Genomic DNA, 20907 nt, shown 5'->3' on the forward strand with positions numbered 1-20907 from the left:
AGGTTCAAGACAGCACTAATTAGAAACATACAGCCAGCTGTCATACTCACTAAATAACTGACATTTGACAGTTTTCAAGAGCAGCTATTAAAAATAGTTTAAAATTTCCAAAAAGTGGGAAAAACTGTTTTTGCACATGCACTCCAATCTTGCATCAACAACCTTTTCCAAGATTATCTTCTCTCCCTGCAAGTGTTTCTAATTCATGGTCAGAGTCACCATATCCTACATTTAAAAAAGAAAACTATCTTAAAAGCATAAATTGCTTTAGTTTTGTTTAGCAGGTAAATGTTACACTTGTGATAAAGTTAAATGACAAATAAGTACAAAGTTATGAAATGAATTTTCATAATACAAGCATGCTCTCATCCCAGGTACACAAGATAAAATGTAATCTAAAAGTATCCTTTTTTTAAAAACAAGCATTTAAAGGGAATGGCAACATTCTTGAACATTGCATTTCCTTTGATAGGGAATAAAGAGCCTTAATTTCAGTTTTTCAACTACAAAATGAGATTTGCAAGAGCCAAGCTATAATAAAGATATCACACTGTAAGCTGTAACAAGCCACTGTACTGTAGTTTACAGAACCTATTTAACTAACAGAACTGTTCTTTCCTTTGCTTGTGAAGCAATACCTAAAAAGCCTGGAATCAAGAATCAGATCAACCTGAGCCACATCATGCAGCAGCCAGAGTGCTTCAAACGTGATAAAACACTCAAGTTGCTATAGAAATAAAATTAGCTATTGTTACACTTTTATTGAAAGTTAAATATTTCTTGACTTTCACATTAAAGCTACTAAATACACAAGAATGGAAAGTATTCCAATTTTTTAGACTACTGCAAAAGTTCTTAGCGATTTTGTAAAACTAGACGTAGGCCACCCCCTTCTAAATAAATACCTAACAGCACAAGATGTGCTGGGGAAGTATGAGAATAAGAGTCAGCAAATTAAAGTACCGCTTAAAATGAGCAACAAGATTCAGATCTCAGTACTAGTAACAGTTTAAATAGTAGCTTTCATGTTATTTAAATTGGCCCTCATTCTGAGTAAATTCTGAGGCACTCTACAAGCAGCTGGTGGAAGTCATGAAATCACCAGCACTCGCTCTCACAGGGGACTTTAACTTCCTGGACATATGCTGGAAATACAACACAGCCCAGAGGAAACCATCAAGGAGGTTTCTGGAGTGCATGGAAGACAGCTTCCTGACTCAGCTGGTTAGTGAGCCTACTGGGGGGTCCCCTGCTAGATCTGCTGGTCATGAACAGAGAAGGACTGGTAGGAAATGTGGTGGTCGGGAGTTCTCTTAGGCAGAGTGATCACGAAATGGTAGAGTTCTCTATTCTTGGTGAAGTCAGGAGGGGGGGTCAAGGCAGTAAAACTGCTACCTTGGACTTCCAGAGGGCAGACTTTGAACTGTTCAGGACACTGGTAGGGAGGGTCCCTTGGGAGTCAGTCCTGAAGGGCAGAGGGGTCCAGGAAGGCTGGACGCTCCTCAAGAAGGAAGTCTTAAAGGTGCAGGAGCAGGCTGTTCCCATGTGCTGTAAGATGAGCCGGTGGGGAAGACCAGCAAGGCTGAAGAGGGAACTTCTGCTGAGTATCTGGGAGAAAAAGAGAGGTTACGTCCGGTGAAAGAAGAGACAGGCAGCTCGGGGAGAGTACAAGGAAGTTGCCAGCATATGCAGAGAAAAAATCTGAAAAGCTAAAGCCCAGCATGAGCTCAACCTGGCACCTGGTTAAGGAAAACATAAAATGTTTTTACAAATATATTAAAGGCAAGAGGAGGACCAAGGAGAATCTCCATCTTTTACTGGACACAGGGGGAACATGACTACCGAGGATAACGTAAAGGCTGAGGTTCTTAATGCCTTCTTTACATCTGCCTTTACTAGCCAGACCAGTTATCCTCCAAGTACTCAGCCTCCTGACCTGGAAGTCTGGGACAGGGAGCAGAAGAAACCCCCCACAGTTCAGGTGGAAACAGAGACCTGCTGCTCCACGTGTGTACTGAGTCAGGCTGGGATGTTAACTTTCCCTGCAGCAGCCCATACAGTGCTGTGCTCTGCACTTGGAGCTAGAACAGCACTGGTATCACACCAGTGCTGTGTCTGCTGCTGAGCAGTGCTGGCACAGCATCAGGACTCTCTCTAACCCCCCTAGGGGTGGGCAAAGATGTGAGAAAAGAAACATCACCAGGGCAGCTGACCTAAACCAACCAAAGGGATATTCCATACCATATGATGTCACACTCAGCAATAAAAGGTGGAAAAAGGAGGAAGAGGGGAGGGGTGGGCTCTCGTGAAAACGTCTGTCCTCCTCCTGAACACCGGCTACGTGCGTTGAGGCCCTGCTTCAAGGACGTAGTCAAGCATCGCTCATTTGTGGGAAGTAGAGAGTAATTTCTTTCCTCTGCACTTCCACATAGCCTTTACTTGTTTTGTTTTTTCCTTTCCCCCTCCCTCTTCCCCTTTCCTTTTTTTCCCCTTTAGTTAAATTGTTAATTTAGTTAAATTGTTTAATTAATAATAATCTTAATAATTATTTTTTTCTTCCCTTTAATTAAATCATCCTTAACTCAACCCGTGAGTTGTTCTTCCCTTTACTTCTTCCCCTCCTCATCTAAGGAGGGGGAGTGAGAAAGCGGTTGTGGTGTTCAGCTGCCTAGCACGGTAAAACCACCACAACGTGGACTGCAACAAGTCCATGGGGCCAGATGGGATCCACCCAAGGGTGCTGAGGGAGTTGGCAGATGTGACTGCTGGGCCGCTTTCCATCATCTATCAGCAGTCATGGTCATCTGGAGAGGTCCTGGATGTCCCTGTGACTAGCGGTGTTCCCCAGGGGTCGGTGCTGGGTCCGGTCTTGTTCAACAACTTCATCGACGACCTTGATAAAGGAATAGTGTCTGCCCTCAGCAAGTACACTGATGATACAAAGCTGGGAGGAGTGGCCGACACACCAGAAGGCTGTGCTGCCATTCAGCGAGACCTGGACAGGCTGGAGAGCTGGGCAGGAAGAAACCAAATGAGGTTTAACAAGAGCAAGTGTAGAGTCCTGCACCTGGGAAGGAACAACCGCATGTATCAGTACAGGCTGGGGGATGACCTGCTGGAGAGGAGCTCTGAGGAGAAGGACCTGGGGGTCCTGGTGGATGACAGGTTGACCATGAGCCAGCAGTGTGCCCTGGTGGCCAAGAAGGCCAATGGGATCCTGGCGTGCATTAAAAGGAGCTCGGCCAGCAGGTCAAGGGAGGTGATCCTCCCCCTCTACTCTGCCCTGGTCAGGCCTCACCTGGAGTGCTGTGTCCAATTCTGGGCTCCCCACTACAAAAATGACAGGGATCTCCTGGGAAGAGTCCAGCGGAGGGCCACAAAGATGATACGGGGCCTGGAGCACCTCCCCTATGAGGAAAGACTGAGACCTGGGTCTGCTCAGCCTTGAGAAAAAAAGACTGAGTGGGACCTCATTAATGTTTATAAATACCTGAAGTGTGGGAGACAAAGGGATTTGGCCAACCTCTTTTCAGTGGTTTGTGGGGACAGGAGAAGGGGCAATGGCCACAAAATGGATCACAGGAATTTCCACACCAACATGCGAAAGAACTTATTCACAGTGAGGGTGATGGAGCACTGAAACAGGCTGCCCAGGGAGGTTGTGGAGTCTCCTTCTCTGGAGATATTCAAGACACGTCTGGACGCCTACCTGGGCAACCTGCTCTAGGGAACCTGCTTTGGCAGGGGGGTTGGACCCAATGATCTCTCGAGGTCCCTTCCAACCCCTACAATTCTGTGATACTGTGATATCAAGCAGCAGTCAATACCATTATATAAACTATCTGAAGAAAGCCAAAAACAAACCAAAAAAAAGTGATGTATGGTTCTTCAAAGAGGAAGTTTATCCTTCCTCTTATATCCTAAAATTGTAGGTTGAAACATGAAACCTCAAAGGACCAGCGGCAGAATAACTTTGTTAGTACTTCAAATTTCCAGTGAGGTATGTATTGAATTCTACACAATTACACGTGCCGCAGTTTACTGTGGCAAAAATACTATAAAAAATCAACTTGGAACCCAACTGTAGTTTCACTTAAACATTTAATTGACAGTAATAAATATACAGTGATAAAAATGGAGATGAAAAGAGAAACAAGTTAGCGGACAAATGACTAACACCCCCTTACCTATGGGAAGGGCGATCCCTTACACGATAACCTGTAACTGGTGAAATCTCATGAAGTAGCTTGTAATGGACAAAATGGAACTTGCAGAAACAATAGAATCTTGTTTATTATAATTACAATTAACTTACAAAATCCTCAGCCTCAAACTGTTTAGGTACTTCCTTGTCTTCCTTTTTCCCAGTTTCATTATCAGGTACATTGTTTTCATGCAGGCCTTGGCTTTTTCCACAGTGGGAAGTGCTGGTATGAGCACGGGAACCTCCGCCATGGTATCCCCCACGATAGTTTATATTTTCTGTACCATTTCTGCCTTGTGAACGCCAACCATTCTTCTCTTTTCTTCCAAAATGCCCTTAGATTTTTAAGTTTTAAAGAAATGTAATAACAACCAGTTTTGGAAGAACAGTCTACTTTTGCAAAATTGTTAGAGGAGTCAAGCAAGCAGCCCCATACTCTGGGATGTGATAGCATAGTGGACTTATTCATATAAGCAGTAGGGAAGAATCTCATAAAACAGTTCTAGAGAAAGAGGATTGTAGTCCAACATTAAGACTACTCAACCCCTTTTCCTGACTACTCATTTATATGTCATTAGCTAGAAAATTAAGAATTAGAACGAGTTAAGATAGAAATACACCTGGAATCGCATTACTCTGACTAACCCTTACTCATCACATTCTCTCCCAGATGATCCATCTTTCCATCACCTCTAATGTTACTACAGAACACAACATTTAGCATAGGACAACTATTATCATCATATATTTTTTTCCTAGCCAGAGTGCTACACATCAATGATGTAAAAACATTCCATGAAAGCTAAATTATACCTCTATAATGTCGTCCAACGTTAGAATCAAGCCCATCTGAGGAGTTGCGTCTTCTGCGATTTACTTCATAACGATTCTCTGCCCACAAAAAGTTTTCAGAATGTCTCTCAAAGTTCAGTGATGACTGTAAAGGAGCAAAAGTAGTAGACCCGAGATATCTGATTAATAACAAAACTGAATTATCAGAACTGTAACATGCATTACTCGTGGTATATTCAAACCATTTTTAAAAGGACTTTGGCAGACAATACAGTAACTCTCAGGTATGCACATGTTTGTTCATCACCTTTCATGCCAGCAGAAGTGGAAGCTGTATCTTCCACTCCAGGACACCGAAACAGTGTTGAGGACCATGCTTGCGACACAGGGTAAAAAAATCAAGTGTTTATTCTGGTTTGGCAGCAGAATGAAGACAAGTGTCACGTGTTGCAGCAGAGGGGGAAAAAAAAGGTAAGAAAGGACACGAGAACATAATTTGGAAGGCAGGATATTTCAAAATCTGGGATCTTAGTTTGGGTTGTCAGAGACCACACATGCATTGCACAGAAAACAAGGAGTTGCTTTGATCACATGCAGCAGTACCCAAAAGATCCAGTTTATTATATTAGCCTTGTAATTAAATTTTAATAAGGCAAACACAACTAGTTATGAAATACAAACAAAACAGTCAAAAGTATAGATTCACAAATATACTTCAAATTATCAGCTTATAAGTAGGGATTATAGACATTTTAAAGTAAATCTTTAATATACCAGTAGGAAATACTGCATAAGTTAAAACCTTATGCTGAGAATAGCACTCAAATCAAAATACATCCTCACTAGAACTCATACCTAAGGGGATTAAATCAAAAAGTATCACATCTTACAGAAGCTGTCTTCCCTATTATGTCTATCTGCCTTTACTATTTTAACACTATAGCATTTCTTTCGCTACTACACCTTAAAAATTCAAGAATAACTTTTCTTTCTGCAAAAATAATGCTGTCTTACTGTTCTACGTGCCACACATCTCCCAACAACAGCAAAAAGTTTCCCCTTCCCTCCAGCACCAGACTTACTGTGCACTGAGCCCACTGTATTGCACATGTGCAAGAAATCAAACATTCCCCAGTGCCATAATAGCTGGGCATTTTTGCTTTTGTAGCTATGTGAAAAATGTACTACGTGAGCAAAATAAGTTTAGCAGTTCTTGGGAGTATTAGCTTCACTACACAAAAGTATTGATTTTGCTGCCTGAAGCTTACTCCTGAGAAAAACCCTCCCCCTCCCACTCCTCAGTCTACCCCCTAAAAGACAGCAGTAATGGCTTATTCACATAATACTTGTAAACACATAACAAATCATGATCCACAATATACCAGTTGCTATTCTTACACATTCTGAGTTGAGACAGAAAAGGCAAAACACTCTATTCTGATAGCAGCAAGACTAGGATAAAATAAATAAATAAATAAATAAATAAAAATTAAAAAAAATAAAAACACATTTGCATTCTGTCTTAATCTAGACCTCAGTAATGAGCTGCTACCCCCAAAGAATCCTTAGAAAACTTTTGTAAGTTCTGGCTACCCTTCTGTTGCAATTTAAGCCAGCCATTCGCTTACACGCCCCACGGACCCACAGTGGGATTGATTTTAGGCTCCCTCCATCATAATGGTCCTTCTGGACAGTAGAGATGCTATGTAGTTTTGGATTGTTGCATGCTAAAGCCAGTTCTGGTAACATCACCACTGCACTTCTCTGGTTCCATCAAGATTCATTCTTCATTAATCATGAGGGGGGGGGAGGGGGGAAGGTAAAAACTCATGGGTTGAGATAAAGACCTGTCATGCTCAAGTGCTGTTCAAAAATCCAGTGCTTAAAATTCAAACTCACAAAAGCACTAGATATGTTCAAAATACAAAGCATGCATTTCCAAACTGTACATAAGTCACATGAAAACGGATTTCCCTCTCAATCTGAGATCTGGGAAATGAATTATTTCCTTGCAAACCTAGAGAGAGGAAAAAAAGAGAAAACCATAAGAAACTTAAGATTTAAGTAGTTAAATTATCATAAGGAACCTCAATATTAATTCCTTATAAACAAGCTTTGAATAAGCCACTAAAAAATTAAGAAAGGTCCAGATTTGCTGATTATAAATTGAGTTTTAGAAGATTGCTTCACCTGTTCATTTACACACGACAACCAAATAATACTGCTTTTAGAATTTCATTTTTGGTATAACCTTGAAGAACAATCACACTTTCGCAAAGTATAACTGTCAGCATTTCACATCTAGTGTTTTGAGTTGTACTCAATATAAAGCATCTAAACTTGCTAAGTGATATGCAAAGATCATCCCATTTGCATTTTCCCCACATGATGGAGGTATCAGTCAAGCCTCTTGTTGCAAAGACAACAGTAAGCTTTATAATCCACAGGAAATCTATTGGCAATTTCTAGAAGTTGAGAAATTATCTGATTTGTTTCAGCCAGCCAAGAAACAAAGCAAAAGAGATTTCTGAAATCTTATCGCTTAACATGAATTAACAGTAACCTTGCAAAAACTATTGAGTTTAACAGTCTGTATTGCCCATGTACAATTTATAAAAATCCTTCCCAAAAAAGTTTTGTCCATATCCAAAGATGGCTCAGCTATTCACATCTGCTCAACTAGAGTACTGTATTGAAGCAAATATTAGTTTGTGCTGGTTTTGGCTAGGATAGAGTTAATTTTCCTCCTAGTAGCTGGTATGGGGCTCTGTTTTGGATTTAGGAGAAAAATAATGCTGATGTTTTAGTTGTTACAGAGCAGTGCTTACACTAAGCCAAGGACTTTTCAGATTCTCATACTGCCCTGCCAGCGAGGAGACTGGGGGTGCAGCAGGAGCTGTGAGGGGACAGAACCAGGACAGCTGACCCAAACCGCCCAGAAGGATGGTCTTTACCATAGGATATCATGCTGAACAATTAATATGGGGGAGTTGGCTGGGGTGGGGTGACCGCTGCTCAGGGATGGGCTGGTGGTTGAACGGGTGGTGAGCAATTGCATTGTGCATCACTTGCTTTGTACATTCAATTAACAATATTTCACAGAATCATTTAGGTTGGAAGATACCTCCAAGATCACCTAGTCCAACCTCTGACCTAACACTAACAAGTCCTCCACTAAACCATAGCACTAAGCTCTACATCTAAACGTCTTTTAAAGACCTCCAGGGATGGTGACTCAACCACTTCCCTGGGCAGCCCATTCCAATGCCTAACAACCCTTTCATTAAAGAAGTTTTTCCTAATATCCAACCTAAACCTCCCCTGGCGCAACTTTAGCCCATTCCCCTCGTCCTGTCACCGGGCACGTGGGAGAATAGACCAATCCCCACCTCGCTACAGCCTCCTTTAAGGTACCTCTAGAGCGCGATAAGGTCGCCCCTGAGCCTCCTCTTCTCCAAGCTAAACAACCCCACCTCCCTCAGCCGCTCCTCATAAGACTTGTTCTCCAGACCCCTCACCAGCTTTGTTGCCCTTCTCTGGACTCGCTCGAGCACCTCCATGTCCTTCCTGTAGCGAGGGGCCCAAAACTGAACACAGTACTCAAGGTGCGGCCTCACCAGAGCCGAGTACAGGGGCACAATCACTTCCCTAGTCCTGCTGGCCACACTGTTTCTTATACAAGCCAGGATGCCGTTTGGCCTTCTTGGCCACCTGGGCACACTGCTGGCTCATAGTCAGCCAACTATCAACCACTACTCCCAGGTCCTTCTCTGCCAGGCAGCTTTCCAGCCACTCATATCCCAGCCTGTAGCTCTGCTTGGGGTTGTTGTGCCCCAGGTGCAGGACCCGGCACTTGGCCTTGTTGAACTTCAGTTCTCTCTTCCTTTCCTGTCCTATTAAACTGTATCTCAACCCATGAGCTTTTACTTTTTCTTCCTGATTCTCTCCCCCATCCCACTGGGGGGGAAACAGCTGTGTGTGGTACTTAACTGCCTGCTGGGTTAAACCACAACATAGTTCCAGACCTGAACTAAAGCTGCTCAGCAGTGGCTACCCAGCTTTATATCACCTCCCTATCACTTATATATCAAAAGCTTAACCTTAAAAGGAAACCAGGAGCAATAGGTGAATTGGATTTTAATCAAGATGTAATTCATTTCAGTCACATTATGAGAGTTCATTCACATTCCCAGATTCCTTGTATCAGGTTTTTCTAATACTAACCTTTACCTACATGAGGGAAAGCCTCAGCTACGCAGCACTGAGAGGGAACCAAACTCCTGAAGATACAGTTAATAAAAGTGCCTCTTCAGGGAAACAGGTCAGAGTTCAGTTTCTCCTTTTCCAATCCAGATGTTGTTGATACCACAGCTTCATCCCAGCCCCATTCTGCATGAAACATGAGATGCCTTCCCTTCTTTCTTCATCTCCATCCCTCTTATCTGCTCTTTTCTTCAGCTGCCTTGTTCAGATATGGGAAGCAGAAACAAACACCTATTCTAGGAAGTGTTGGGGGGGGGGGGCACGCAGGGGGCCACAACATTTGAGATCTTTCTCGTGAAGGAATGACAGAACAAGCCTTATGATGTAAATTAGGAATTACTACACATGGGTAGGACCAAAAAGACTAAGCGCTTAATATCCAAACGGGCTGTGTATCGCAAAATGCTCATCGCTAAAGGAAGAGGTAACGCAAGGAAATAAGCTGCAATACAGACAACGAAGCACAAGGACTATAACGGAGAAAGCATACAACTACAAAGCTTTTGGAAGAAATGAAAGTTTATCTAAACTCCTTCAGGTAAAGATTCATGGAAGACAGATGTTTGCAATGAAGCTTTGCACAATTCAGGAAGGAGGCAACAAAAAACCTCACACCTCAGATATATTTGAATAGTACTTGGGCAATGCTGGAACTTACTTTTATCATGCTGTACTGGCATTTTAAGTATGCAGGTAAGTCCCTTCCAGCAGATTCATGAAACACATGGAGAAAAATTGTTTTATAATTGGGACACTATATTAAATTAAGCTCTAATTACTTTTCCTATTGAAAGTGTATTAAATTGGAAAAGGCAGATCAAGGAGTTGAATCTCTCAGAAATCAAGCAGATCAAAAATATACAGCTCTCAGGAACAGATGAGCCTAACATTCCCGTAATAGCAACTGACAGTTGCTGATAGACTACAATAAACAAGCTAGCTAGTTCAGCATAGAAGATAAATAGAGCAATAAAAACATTCAATGACCTGAATAAAAAAGTGCATGCATGCATGTGTGTGTAGATACATAAGTAAAGCAGTGGAGTCAACTAATACTGACTGCTGACTATGCATTGAACAATAGCACAAGCTCATTTCCAAAGTTTATAAAGGCTAAATATTTTCCATGGACATGAAGACAGCAAGAAACTTAAATACATTAAAGCAAGGCAATACCACTCTCATAGCTGTAGATACAGATATTGCATTCAAAAAGATTAGAACAAAGAAGGAAAGAAGGCAGGTCTACAAATAGAAAAATAAAACAGATAATAGGAGTCTGAAATATCCAGTGCTGCCTCTGCTTCTGCAGTCACACAAATTAGGAAAGAGTAGAAGGATATGCCAGGATAAAAAAAAAAAAACAAAAAACACACATTTATACAAGAAACATATTCAAGACTTTCAAGACTTTCCTTGTTTTCCAAGTATTCTAGGGACCGCTATTTCTTGTTCTCAAGCTAACTTTTCCATTTCATAAATGAAGTAATTGTAGTCTAGATGGAACAGCCAACAGTGAGGGTGCACAACTATTTGAAAGCACCACACACTACCCCCAGTAACTGATGAGACATTTCAGAAGGTCTATTTTCAAAAGCATTTTTTTTAATCACTTTGATGATGGAATAAGAAAAAACGTTCTCTAAAACATATAGGACAAAGCAAAATCAGAAGCAAGAACATCAAGCACATGCCTCTCAGTTTTTCCAGCAATACAATAATTCATTTTAAGCTACTGATGAAGGAAATTTTAATCTAACAGCAGCTCTAGAAATGTGTCCACATTCTTCTTTCCTTGAACTCAGGTGCTCAAGCAGAAACCCCCTACTAGAGATATGAGCTTGAGAACCAAGGTTCAAGTATTTAAATCATGACAGCAAGACTTGATATATATCATCCGTTATCACCCTTCCCATATTTATTATGTTTTATTATTATTTTTATTATGATTGACGTTATGACATTTAGACTTCTGTAATATTGAAGCTGCCTGATCAGAACAGCAAAAACATACCTTTGTTGATGATGGTGGAGTAGGAAAATTAAGCCAGGCTGGAGCAAAGTCATGCTGCGCCATTTAGGTCCAGTCTCTCTGAATCAATGAGACAAGGCTTCAGCACCTCATGGCAAGTCCCTGTAACTGGAAAAACAAGATAAACATCTAAAAAGTACTCATTTCAAGAACATTATACTTGTGGTATAATCACTACCTCCCTTCTGTTGTCTGGTATTGTTGTCTCAAACAGATATGATTTGTAATCTAGCTAGCCTTATCTCATTACAGCGTCACATTTGTCCTTTTATTACCAAAGTGTCACACTAATCAAATATTTCACAAAGATCATAAAATTAGAACTAACATTCATTCCTTTATTTCCTCTTACAAACTGGATGAAGCACCTTGCGTGAGGTCTGATCAGAAAGCTGTGGCAAAATTATCTCCTTGAAATATTTTCTGATACTGTCTAGAATGGATTATAGAAGCTATTTCACTAGCTTCTTAGAAGAAGCTGGTTTCCCAAATTAGCCCCTGAAAGTTAATCTCAGAGGCCACATTAAGATTCTTCATGAGAAAACTAGATGCCAAGAACCCCGTATTTTCCTCTAGATTGAATGGAAACAGAGCCTGAATATCCAGAAATACTGCCAAAATCCAGTAAAATTCACTAGTTCGAAAATGGGCAAGAGAAGGTAATGGCTTAAGGCAAAACCCGAGAGTACTTTTTCTACCCCTTGTTCTCCCCACAGGCAGAGAAACATTTCTCAGTAAACAAGAGAATGCAAGGTAATATAAACTATTGCTTAAAGCTGAACTATAGCACTGAAAGGAAAGAAATGGATGAAATACTACCTGAATTATAAGGGTATCTGAATCATGCTCTACGGCTAGATACAGCAAAATTATCAATGACTCTGTACTGGGTCGGGCTGGGATGTTAACTTTCCTTGCAGCAGCCCATACAGTGCTGTGCTCTGCACTCGTAGCTAAAACAGCAGTGGTATCACACCAGTGCTGTGTCTGCTGCTGAGCAGTGCTGGCACAGCATCAGGACTCTCTCTAACCCCCCTAGGGGGTGGGCAAAGAAGTGAGAAACAAACATCACCAGGGCAGCTGACCTAAACCAACCAAAGGGATATTCCATACCATATGATGTCACACTCAGCAATAAAAGGTGGAAAAAGGAGGAAGAGGGGAGGGGTGGGCTCTCGTTGTGAAAACGTCTGTCCTCCTCCCGAACACCGGCTACGTGCGTTGAGGCCCTGCTTCAAGGACGTGGTCAAGCATCGCTCATTTGTGGGAAGTAGAGAGTAATTTCTTTCCTCTGCACTTCCACATAGCCTTTGCTTGTTTCGCTTGGTTTTCCCTTTCCCCCTCCCTTTTCCCCTTTCCTTTTTCCCCTTTAGTTAAATTGTTAATTGTTTAGTTAAATTGTTTAATTAATAATAATCTTTCCTTAATAATTATTTGTTTTCCTTTATTTAAATCATCCTTACCTCAACCCGTGAGTTGTTCTTTCCTTTACTTCTTCCCCTCCTCATCTAAGGAGGGTGAGGGAGAGAGCGGTTGTGGTGTTCAGCTGCCTAGCACGGTAAAACCACCACAGACTCAAAAATATTTAAGTATGATGTACACATTATTAGAAATTCAGGTAGTGAAAACGCAATTAACATCCAAGTGCATGTTATAGGGAAAAGCAAATAAACATGTATTCCATGTCTATGCACAACAGAGTGCAAATCTGTTAGTGAACACAGATGTGGGTCACTCCAATCTAAAACTGCTGTAATTTGATAAGTTTTAACAAGCACTGTGGAATCTGAACTAGATAACTGATAATTATCATTGCATTTTGGCCTGAAGTGGGCTACTGCAGACTTCCAGCAAGAGAAATTTCAACAACTAAAAAGAAGTTTAACAAATTTGTAAGTATTAAACTGCACTACTTAGTCAAGTTGCTGCTTCTTTTTTTTGCCATGAGGTCATACTAAAGCTGTTTTTTTGTTTGTTTGCTTGTTTTTTCTTTCATTTTAGCTTTCCTGATCCCATCCCTGCACATCTAGGCAGCATCCCTGTACTCTTCCCATGCCACATGCCCCTGCTTCCACTGCCTGTGCATTTCCTTCTTGCACCTCAGTTTGACCAGCAGGTCCTTGCACAGCCATCCCAGTTTCCTGCCCTCCCTGCTTGCTTTCTGTCTTACACAGGGGGATGGAGAGTTCTTGCACTCTAAGGAAAACATCCTTAAAGAGTTGCCAGGGACAAAGGAGCTGAACAGAGCTAAGGACAGTGTTCCAGGGTATCTCATCCACCAGGTCTTTAAATAGCTTGAAATTTGCTCTTCGGAAGTTCAGGGTCCTGACTTTGCTCTTTGCCAAGCCCATATTCCTCGAGATCACAAACTCAACTAGGGCATGGTCACTGCAGCCCAGACTGCCTCCAGTCTCAACCTCGTTAATGAGCTCTTTCGCATTGGTGAGCGCCAGGTCCAGTAACGCTTCTCCTCTGGTTGGTTTGTCTAATACCTGGACCAGGAAGTTATCTGTGATGCACTCCAAGAGTCTCCTGGATTGCTTACAGCCTGCTGTGTGGCTTTCCCAGCAGACATTCAGGCATTTGAAATCCCCCATCAGGATGAGAGCCTGCAAGCACAATGCTTCTTGTAGCTGAAGTAGGAAGGCCTCATCAACAGACTCCCCTTGACAAGGCAGCTTGTAGTAGACCCCAACCACAAGGTGTCCTTTATTGGTCTGCTCCTTAACTTTTACCCATAAGCTCTCAACCTGTCTGTGACTGTTTCTCAGAAGCAGCTCTTTGCAATCTATCCATTTCTTAGCAGAGGGCCACACCCCCTCCCCTCCTTCCCTGTCTCTCTTCTGTAAAGCTTGCAGCCCTCAATTCCAGTGTTCCAGCTGTGTGATTCATCTCACCACATTTCTGTGGTAATTAGGCCATAGTTCTCTAATTGCACTATGGTTTCCAACTCCTCCTGTTTCCCATGCTGCACGCATTGGCGTAGAGGCACTTCAGCTGGGCTATCAGCCGCATCACCTTTTTATAGGAGCCCTCCTATTTGTGACAATTCCTCCTTCCTTTGTGACAATTCACAACTATTTCCCCTGTTGCTTCCTAAAGTTTCAGCAGTCCCTAGTTCTTTTCTGTCAGAGGTACATTCCTTCCTCCGCTAAATCTAGTTCAAAGCTCTGATAATAAATCCTGCCAACTTGCTACGCAGAATGCTCTTGCACCACCTGGTCAAGTGCGCACCATCCAGTGCCAACATGGCTGGTCAAAAGTGCACCTGAGATTGTAGAACCCAAAACCCTGAGCGTGGCTAGTGCCACGCAACTAATCATCCACCTGATCGGTTAGCTTTTCTTTAAACCACATTTTAGAATATACAGCCTATCCAGCTTTAAGTTACCAACCCCATGTTTTACCAGGCTCCATAAATATTCCTAGTTGCTACCTTTCCGATGTTGCCAACAAGCTTGCCTTAGAATGTATTTTAATACAGAAAACGTCTTCATTACAAGTACGAGCTCTGCTTCATTGCAAGTATCAACACTAGAGTACTCTTCATCCCCAGGAAGTTATTTTTGGCAAACTGAAAACAGATCACAAAGTAAGAACGGAAGGCCAGCAAGACTACTGTCACCTCAGGCAAGATTTGCTATGCCTAAACCATTTACAATCAGTTTGGTTGCCAAACATCAGTTTGATTTTTGGTTGAGTTCAAATTAAGTTACACCAACAAGTTAGACTACCACTTTCTTCTGCAACACGTTCCAGCACTGAATTGCTCTTACATCGTTTCAAAGATTTCTTCTACAAGATCTGACAATTTTTGTTTTTTCCCCTGCTATTCAAGTCCATTACTTCATCTATCCCCAGCAGTCAGAGACATTTCTGCATTCTGTATCCCCCAAAGCAACTGCAACCTCTATTCAGATTTGTACTACCTACATATTTAATAAGTATGCTCTATTTCATTATTGCAGATGTTAATAAAAATACTGAAGAGACCTATTTAGTTCACTTGATATATCCTTCCAGCTTGACATCAAACAGTTACCTTTGCAAAGACTCATGAGCCTAAGGCAAATAAGTAGCACCGATAAGCAATTCATTTTAGAAGAACATTTCCGCCTTTGAGAAATATAGGACTGTCCCACATTTAACTAAAAATTCACACCTTAGGTATTTGAATAGAATGAAAATAAGTAGTATGCACCCATACAAGCATTAACAAGAGTGATTTAGTTATAATGACAGACCATGAAGAACTTGTCTCCTAGCAAGCCTTCTCTTATATACACACCATACATCAGATCAACCACTGTTCATTAACATTGATAAATGATGACCAGAGAGCACCTCTCCTAGAAAGACAGGCTGAGAGAGTTGGGGTGGTTCAGCCTGGAGAAGAGAAAGCTCCAGGAAGATCTCATTGCAGCCTTCCAGTACCTAAAGGGGGCCTACAGGAAAGCTGGGGAGGGACTCTTTGTCAGGGAACGTAGCGATAGGACAAGGAGTAATGGCTTTAAACTAAGAGGGTAGATTTAGATTAGATATTAGGAAGAAATTCTTCACTCAGAGGGTGGTGAGGCACTGGAACAGGTTGCCCAGAGAAGTTGTGGATGCCCCATCCCTAGAAGTGTTCAAGGCCAGGTTAGATGGGGCTTTGAGCAACCCGGTCTCGTGGAAGGTGGTAGAAGGCGTCCCTGCCCATCTGGGGGGGGGGGGGGTGTGTGTGTGTGAAACTATATGATCTTTAAGGTCCCTTCCAACCTAAACCATTCTATGATTCCATGATAAAACAGTTGTTGTACACCCAACATTAAAAAACGACTATCAGAAACGTATTGAGGTAAGCTCCATAGATCTGAATACGGTGATTCTACTGCTTTCAGAAGCTCTCTTGGTAACAAAAAATTAAGCCCAAAATTTGTCACAGTGAACTCATCGTTCCTTAGAAGCACAAACTCAAAACATACCTGCCTTTAGTAAAAGTATCCTGAAAGCTAACTTGGCTTAGGTTGTCCATCACTGAAACAGAGCTGTAAAATTCTAAAAAGGCAAGAAAAAGACACTGAAATATTGCTATCCTCTTACCATTAACATTCAAATGCATTTCAGTTTCCTGAATATTTTTAGAAGTCTGATTAAGTCTCACGGTAGCAATAGTTTCTGATGTCTGATTCAAGTTCTGCATAGCGACTTCATAAAAAAAGCCTTCCATTGGTATAGATTTAGATTAAAATCTTCACAAAATGTATGTTTTGCTATGCACGTGGATAGCAGAATAGACTGCAGCAAGGAAAGAATTAATTCAGTTTTGTTTCTTGAGGGTCATCTAAGAAGTCTGTAAAGAATTTTGTTTCAGGTAACATGCAACAATTATTCCAGTATTTAATTACTGAAAATTTAATTCTATTGTTTTGTGAGGTCTGAACATCAATAAGGCAGTGAATACCAAGTAAAAATGAACAACTAGTTCCAAACGATGTACAGTGAAGAGATTTGATCTCGTAAAGATAAGCCACCCACTTTGAGCCACATTAACAGCTGAAACGAGAACACTACACCGTATAATCAAACAATCAAAAAGGTCAGTTTGTTTTTCTTTTTTATGATGGAGTTGATAGGGTCCTTTTGTGACAAAGTATTTTTCATCAGTTTTAAAGTAGCTGGAGACACTTTTAAAACATAGTTGTCTTAGCACAACAGTATTCAGGAAAGCTTAATATATTGCCTCTGTTTTAGAAAGAGTAGTAGAAAGAGTAGCAACGTGTTGAGAAAAGGGAAACTGAAAGCAACTGCGTGAATCAGAAGTCAAGACTTCTGTGAAAAGGTTAAGAAAAAACATCATCTAGAGTCAACTCCCAGAACTCCACATTACCAAAAAAAAAAAACAAAAAGATGAAACTAAAACAACTATCTTTAGCTTCAGCTTACCAAATTAAATGAAAAGAAAAAAAAAAAAAACAAATCTTAAACAGCATAGTCATTCTTCCCTGAACATATTCTTTTTTATATCATCACAAAACAAGATACAAGTAAGGCCACATCTGGAATAACATCATAAATTCAAAATTTTTCCAAGGGCAATAGCAAACTACTTCAGTCATCATGGACAAAAGAAGCCTCTAAGAAAACTTCTCTGCTTGCTTTGCCTCACAAAATGAGGAACTAAGATATATTTAAACATTGGTCATAAACATCTGAAGGAGTAAAGTCCACTGAGAAAAGAGGTGTTTTAATCCAAAACACCACAAAAGGACAAAAAAAAAAAATACCAGTTGGAAATGGAGTTTTGAAGATCAGAAGAACAGGATTCTGGAACAACTTTAAGACTTCAAATATTCAAACCTGTCAATTCCTATTATGCTTAAATGCCAGAAATTAAGAATTGTTATACATGAAACTGTTTAACTACACAAATACATGCACACAAATATAACATGGTAATTGTCAGTTTTTCGCTTAGGCAGTGACCATGAGACTACAGCCCCCTCCCCCCCCCCCCCCCCCCGAAAATTTTCCTCTTTTTCCTCCGTTCTGAAAACGCTAGGTGGCTTTTTAATAAGACTTCTGCATTTTCTTGAATATATAAAAATCTTACCACCCCCCACATTCACCAGGAGGAAAAAGGAAAAAGGACTCCTGCCACCAGAACTGTCAGTTACAGATTTCACCCTCCTTCACTCCTGAAGGATTTCAATAATGCCCTGGTTTTGGCTGGGATAGAGTTAGTTTTCCTCCTAGTAGCTGGTACAGTGCTGTGTGTGGGACTTAGGAGAAAAATAATGCAGGTGACACACTGCTTTAGCTGTTGCAGAGCAGTGCTTACACTAAATCAAGGACTTTTCAAGCTTCTCATGCTGTCCTGCCAGCAAGGAGGCTAAGGGTACACAAGAAGCTGGGAGGGGACAGAACCAGGACAGCTGACCCAAAAAGATAGTCCGTACCATAGGATGTCACACAGAACAATAAAAACTGAGGGGACTGTTGCTCGGGGGCTGCCTGGGCAATTGCATTGTGCATCACTTGGTTTATTCCCCCCCCCCCCCCCCCCATTATTATTAAGCTATCCTTATCTCATCAACTCATGAGTTCTTGCACTTTTCAATTTTCTCCCCCATCCCACTTGGGGGTGGTGGCAAGCAAACAAGCGTGTAGTATTTAACTGTCTGACAGGTTAAATCACAACCATTAAATAAGCAGGCAAACTGGCAATATATTGCAGCAACTTCTAACCAGGAAGTGTAAGACCATTATAGGGTAAGCATAGTGCAGAACCTAGCAAGCACCTGTTAGCAGAGCTCATATCTCCACACAACACTTTAAAAATAGATTACAGTGCAGACACATACAAGACTTGTTACAGAGCAGCCAGGGATTTTACAGTCAGAGGTAGTAACATCTATAGAATCATAGGATATCCCGAGTTGGAAGGGACCCATAAGGATCATCGAGTCCAACTCCTGGCACCACACAGGTCTACCCCAAATTTTAGACCATGTGACTGAGTGCACAGTCCAAACGCTTCTTAAACTCCAAAAGGCTTGGTGCAGTGACTACTTCCCAGGGGAGCCTGTTCCAGTGTGCGACCACCCTCTCAGTGAAGAGCCTCTTCCTTATGATGTACTCTGACTTGCTCCATGTATTAGAAAATAATATAATGTCCAGAACTGCATCTGCTAACAGTGAAAAAAATAATAATCTTTATAAAATGTCTCCAACCTGGCCTTCAAAAATTTCAAGAAAACAAAGGATACTGAAGTTCAGAATAAAATGATTTTTGAGTAAATAATTTAAGTAATCACTCTCTGTTGTGTTTTAACCCAGCCAGCAGCTAAGCACCACACAGCTGTTCACTCACCCTCCCCCCACCCCCTTATGGGGCAGGGGAGAGAATCACAAAAAAGAAGTGAAAGCTTATGGGATGAGATAAAGACAGTTTATTAGGACAGAAAAGACAGGAAAATAATAACAACAGTACTACTATACTGCTAATGTGTATAGAACAAGTGATGCACAATGCAATTGCTCACCACCCGCCTGTCCCCAAGCAGCAGATCCATCCCTCCCCACCCCGGCCAGCCCCCCCATATTAATTGTTCAGCATGATGTCAGATGGTATGGAATACCCCTTTGGCCAGTTTGGGTCAGCTGTCCTGGGTCTGTCCCGTCCCAGCTCCTGCTGCACCCCCAGCCTGCTCGCTGGCAGGACAGAGCGAGAAGCCGAAAAGTCCTTGGCTTGGTGTAAACACTGCTCTGCAACAATTAAAACATCAGCATGTTATCAGCACTCTTCTCATCCTAAATACCAAACACAGCACCATACCAGCTACTAGGAGGAAAATTAACTCTACCCTAGCCAAAACCAGGACAATATCCACCCCTTATTCCATACCATTTATGTCATGCTTAGGTCCCACACTTCCCAATACATTCCAATTAGTCACCACCTTCATATATGTATATAAAACGTCCACTGACGTTGTGGAGTCTGTGACTGACTTTGGGCTCCATCTATCCCAGCAGTCTTGCAGGGCAGAAAAGATGGTGTGTGATGTTGGATGGTGGATCATTGCATGCTGAAGCTCGTTCTGGTTCCATCACGCTGCTGTGCTTGTCCAATTCTATCAAAATTCATTCATCATTAATGGTATCACAGTAACAGCCACGCCGATAATGGGACACTGACATGTAGCAATCACGGTAGTGATGACATACAGCATTATGTAATAATTAACATAATACAATTCAACTCATGGGCTATTCTCAACCAACATCAGAACCCCTTGAGGTACACATCAGACCTCCCCCTTCCTCCCCCATACCAAAGATGCTTTAACCGCTTGGCTTGCTTGATCGCAGCACGTTTCACAGTCATGAATAACTTGTGCAATAGCATGCATGGTCAGGTTCGCCCATCGATCCCGAGCCCATCTGTATGTTGCATCCCTGCCTTGATGGCCTGAGGTGTCATGGGCCCATCGAGCTATAAATAATTCACCTTTATGTTGCCAGTCCAGGTCCACCTGAGACACTTCAATCTTAGCAGCCTGATCCACCTGCTGGTTGTTTCGATGTTCTTCAGTAGCCCGATTCTTGGGCACATTAGAGCATCTACATGGCATACCTTTACAACCAGGTTCTCCACCTGGGCAGTAACATCTTGCCACAGTGCAGCAGCCCAGATGGGTTTGCCCCTGCGCTGCCAGTTGCTCTGCTTCCATTGCTGCAACCACCCCCACAGGGCATTTGCTACCATCCATGAATCAGTATAGAGATAGAGAACTGGACACTTTTCTCGTTCAGCAATATCTAAAGCCAGCTGGATGGCTTTCACTTCTGCAAACTGACTCGATTCACCTTCTCCCTCAGCAGCTTCTGCAACTCGTCGTGTAGGACTCCATACAGCAGCTTTCCATCTCCGATGCTTTCCCACAATACGACAGGACCCATCAGTGAACAAGGCATATTTCTGCTCATTTTCCGGTAGCTTGTTGTACAGTGGGGCTTCTTCAGCACGGACCACCTCCTCCTCTGATGATATCCCAAAGTATTTGCCTTCTGGCCAGTCCATAATCACCTCCATGATTCCTGGGCGACTGGGGTTTCCTATTCGAGCCCGCTG

At 41.9% G+C, this 20907-nt stretch overlaps 1 protein-coding gene across 19 annotated transcripts in view; it reads right to left on the minus strand.

Moving 5' to 3' along the window:
- The window catches only part of LOC310888960 (vasculin-like), a 59781-nt gene that overhangs the window by 19894 nt on the left and 18980 nt on the right, over positions 1-20907 (minus strand). For 8 of the 19 annotated variants that reach the window (XM_083852656.1, XM_083852655.1, XM_083852654.1 and 5 more), the window contains 2 exons: positions 11274-11399; positions 5018-5141 (listed from right to left, as the gene is read on the minus strand). In XM_083852656.1, the coding sequence (XP_083708782.1) occupies positions 5018-5141; positions 11274-11336 (187 nt within the window). In that variant the 5' untranslated portion in view covers positions 11337-11399. The other 11 variants (XM_083852660.1, XM_083852658.1, XM_083852650.1 and 8 more) reach the window with 8 other exon arrangements.

The sequence above is a fragment of the Anser anser genome (assembly GCF_964211835.1).
Source record: "Anser anser genome assembly, contig: SUPER_W_unloc_8, whole genome shotgun sequence".
In the NCBI taxonomy this organism is placed as follows: Eukaryota; Metazoa; Chordata; class Aves; order Anseriformes; family Anatidae; genus Anser; species Anser anser.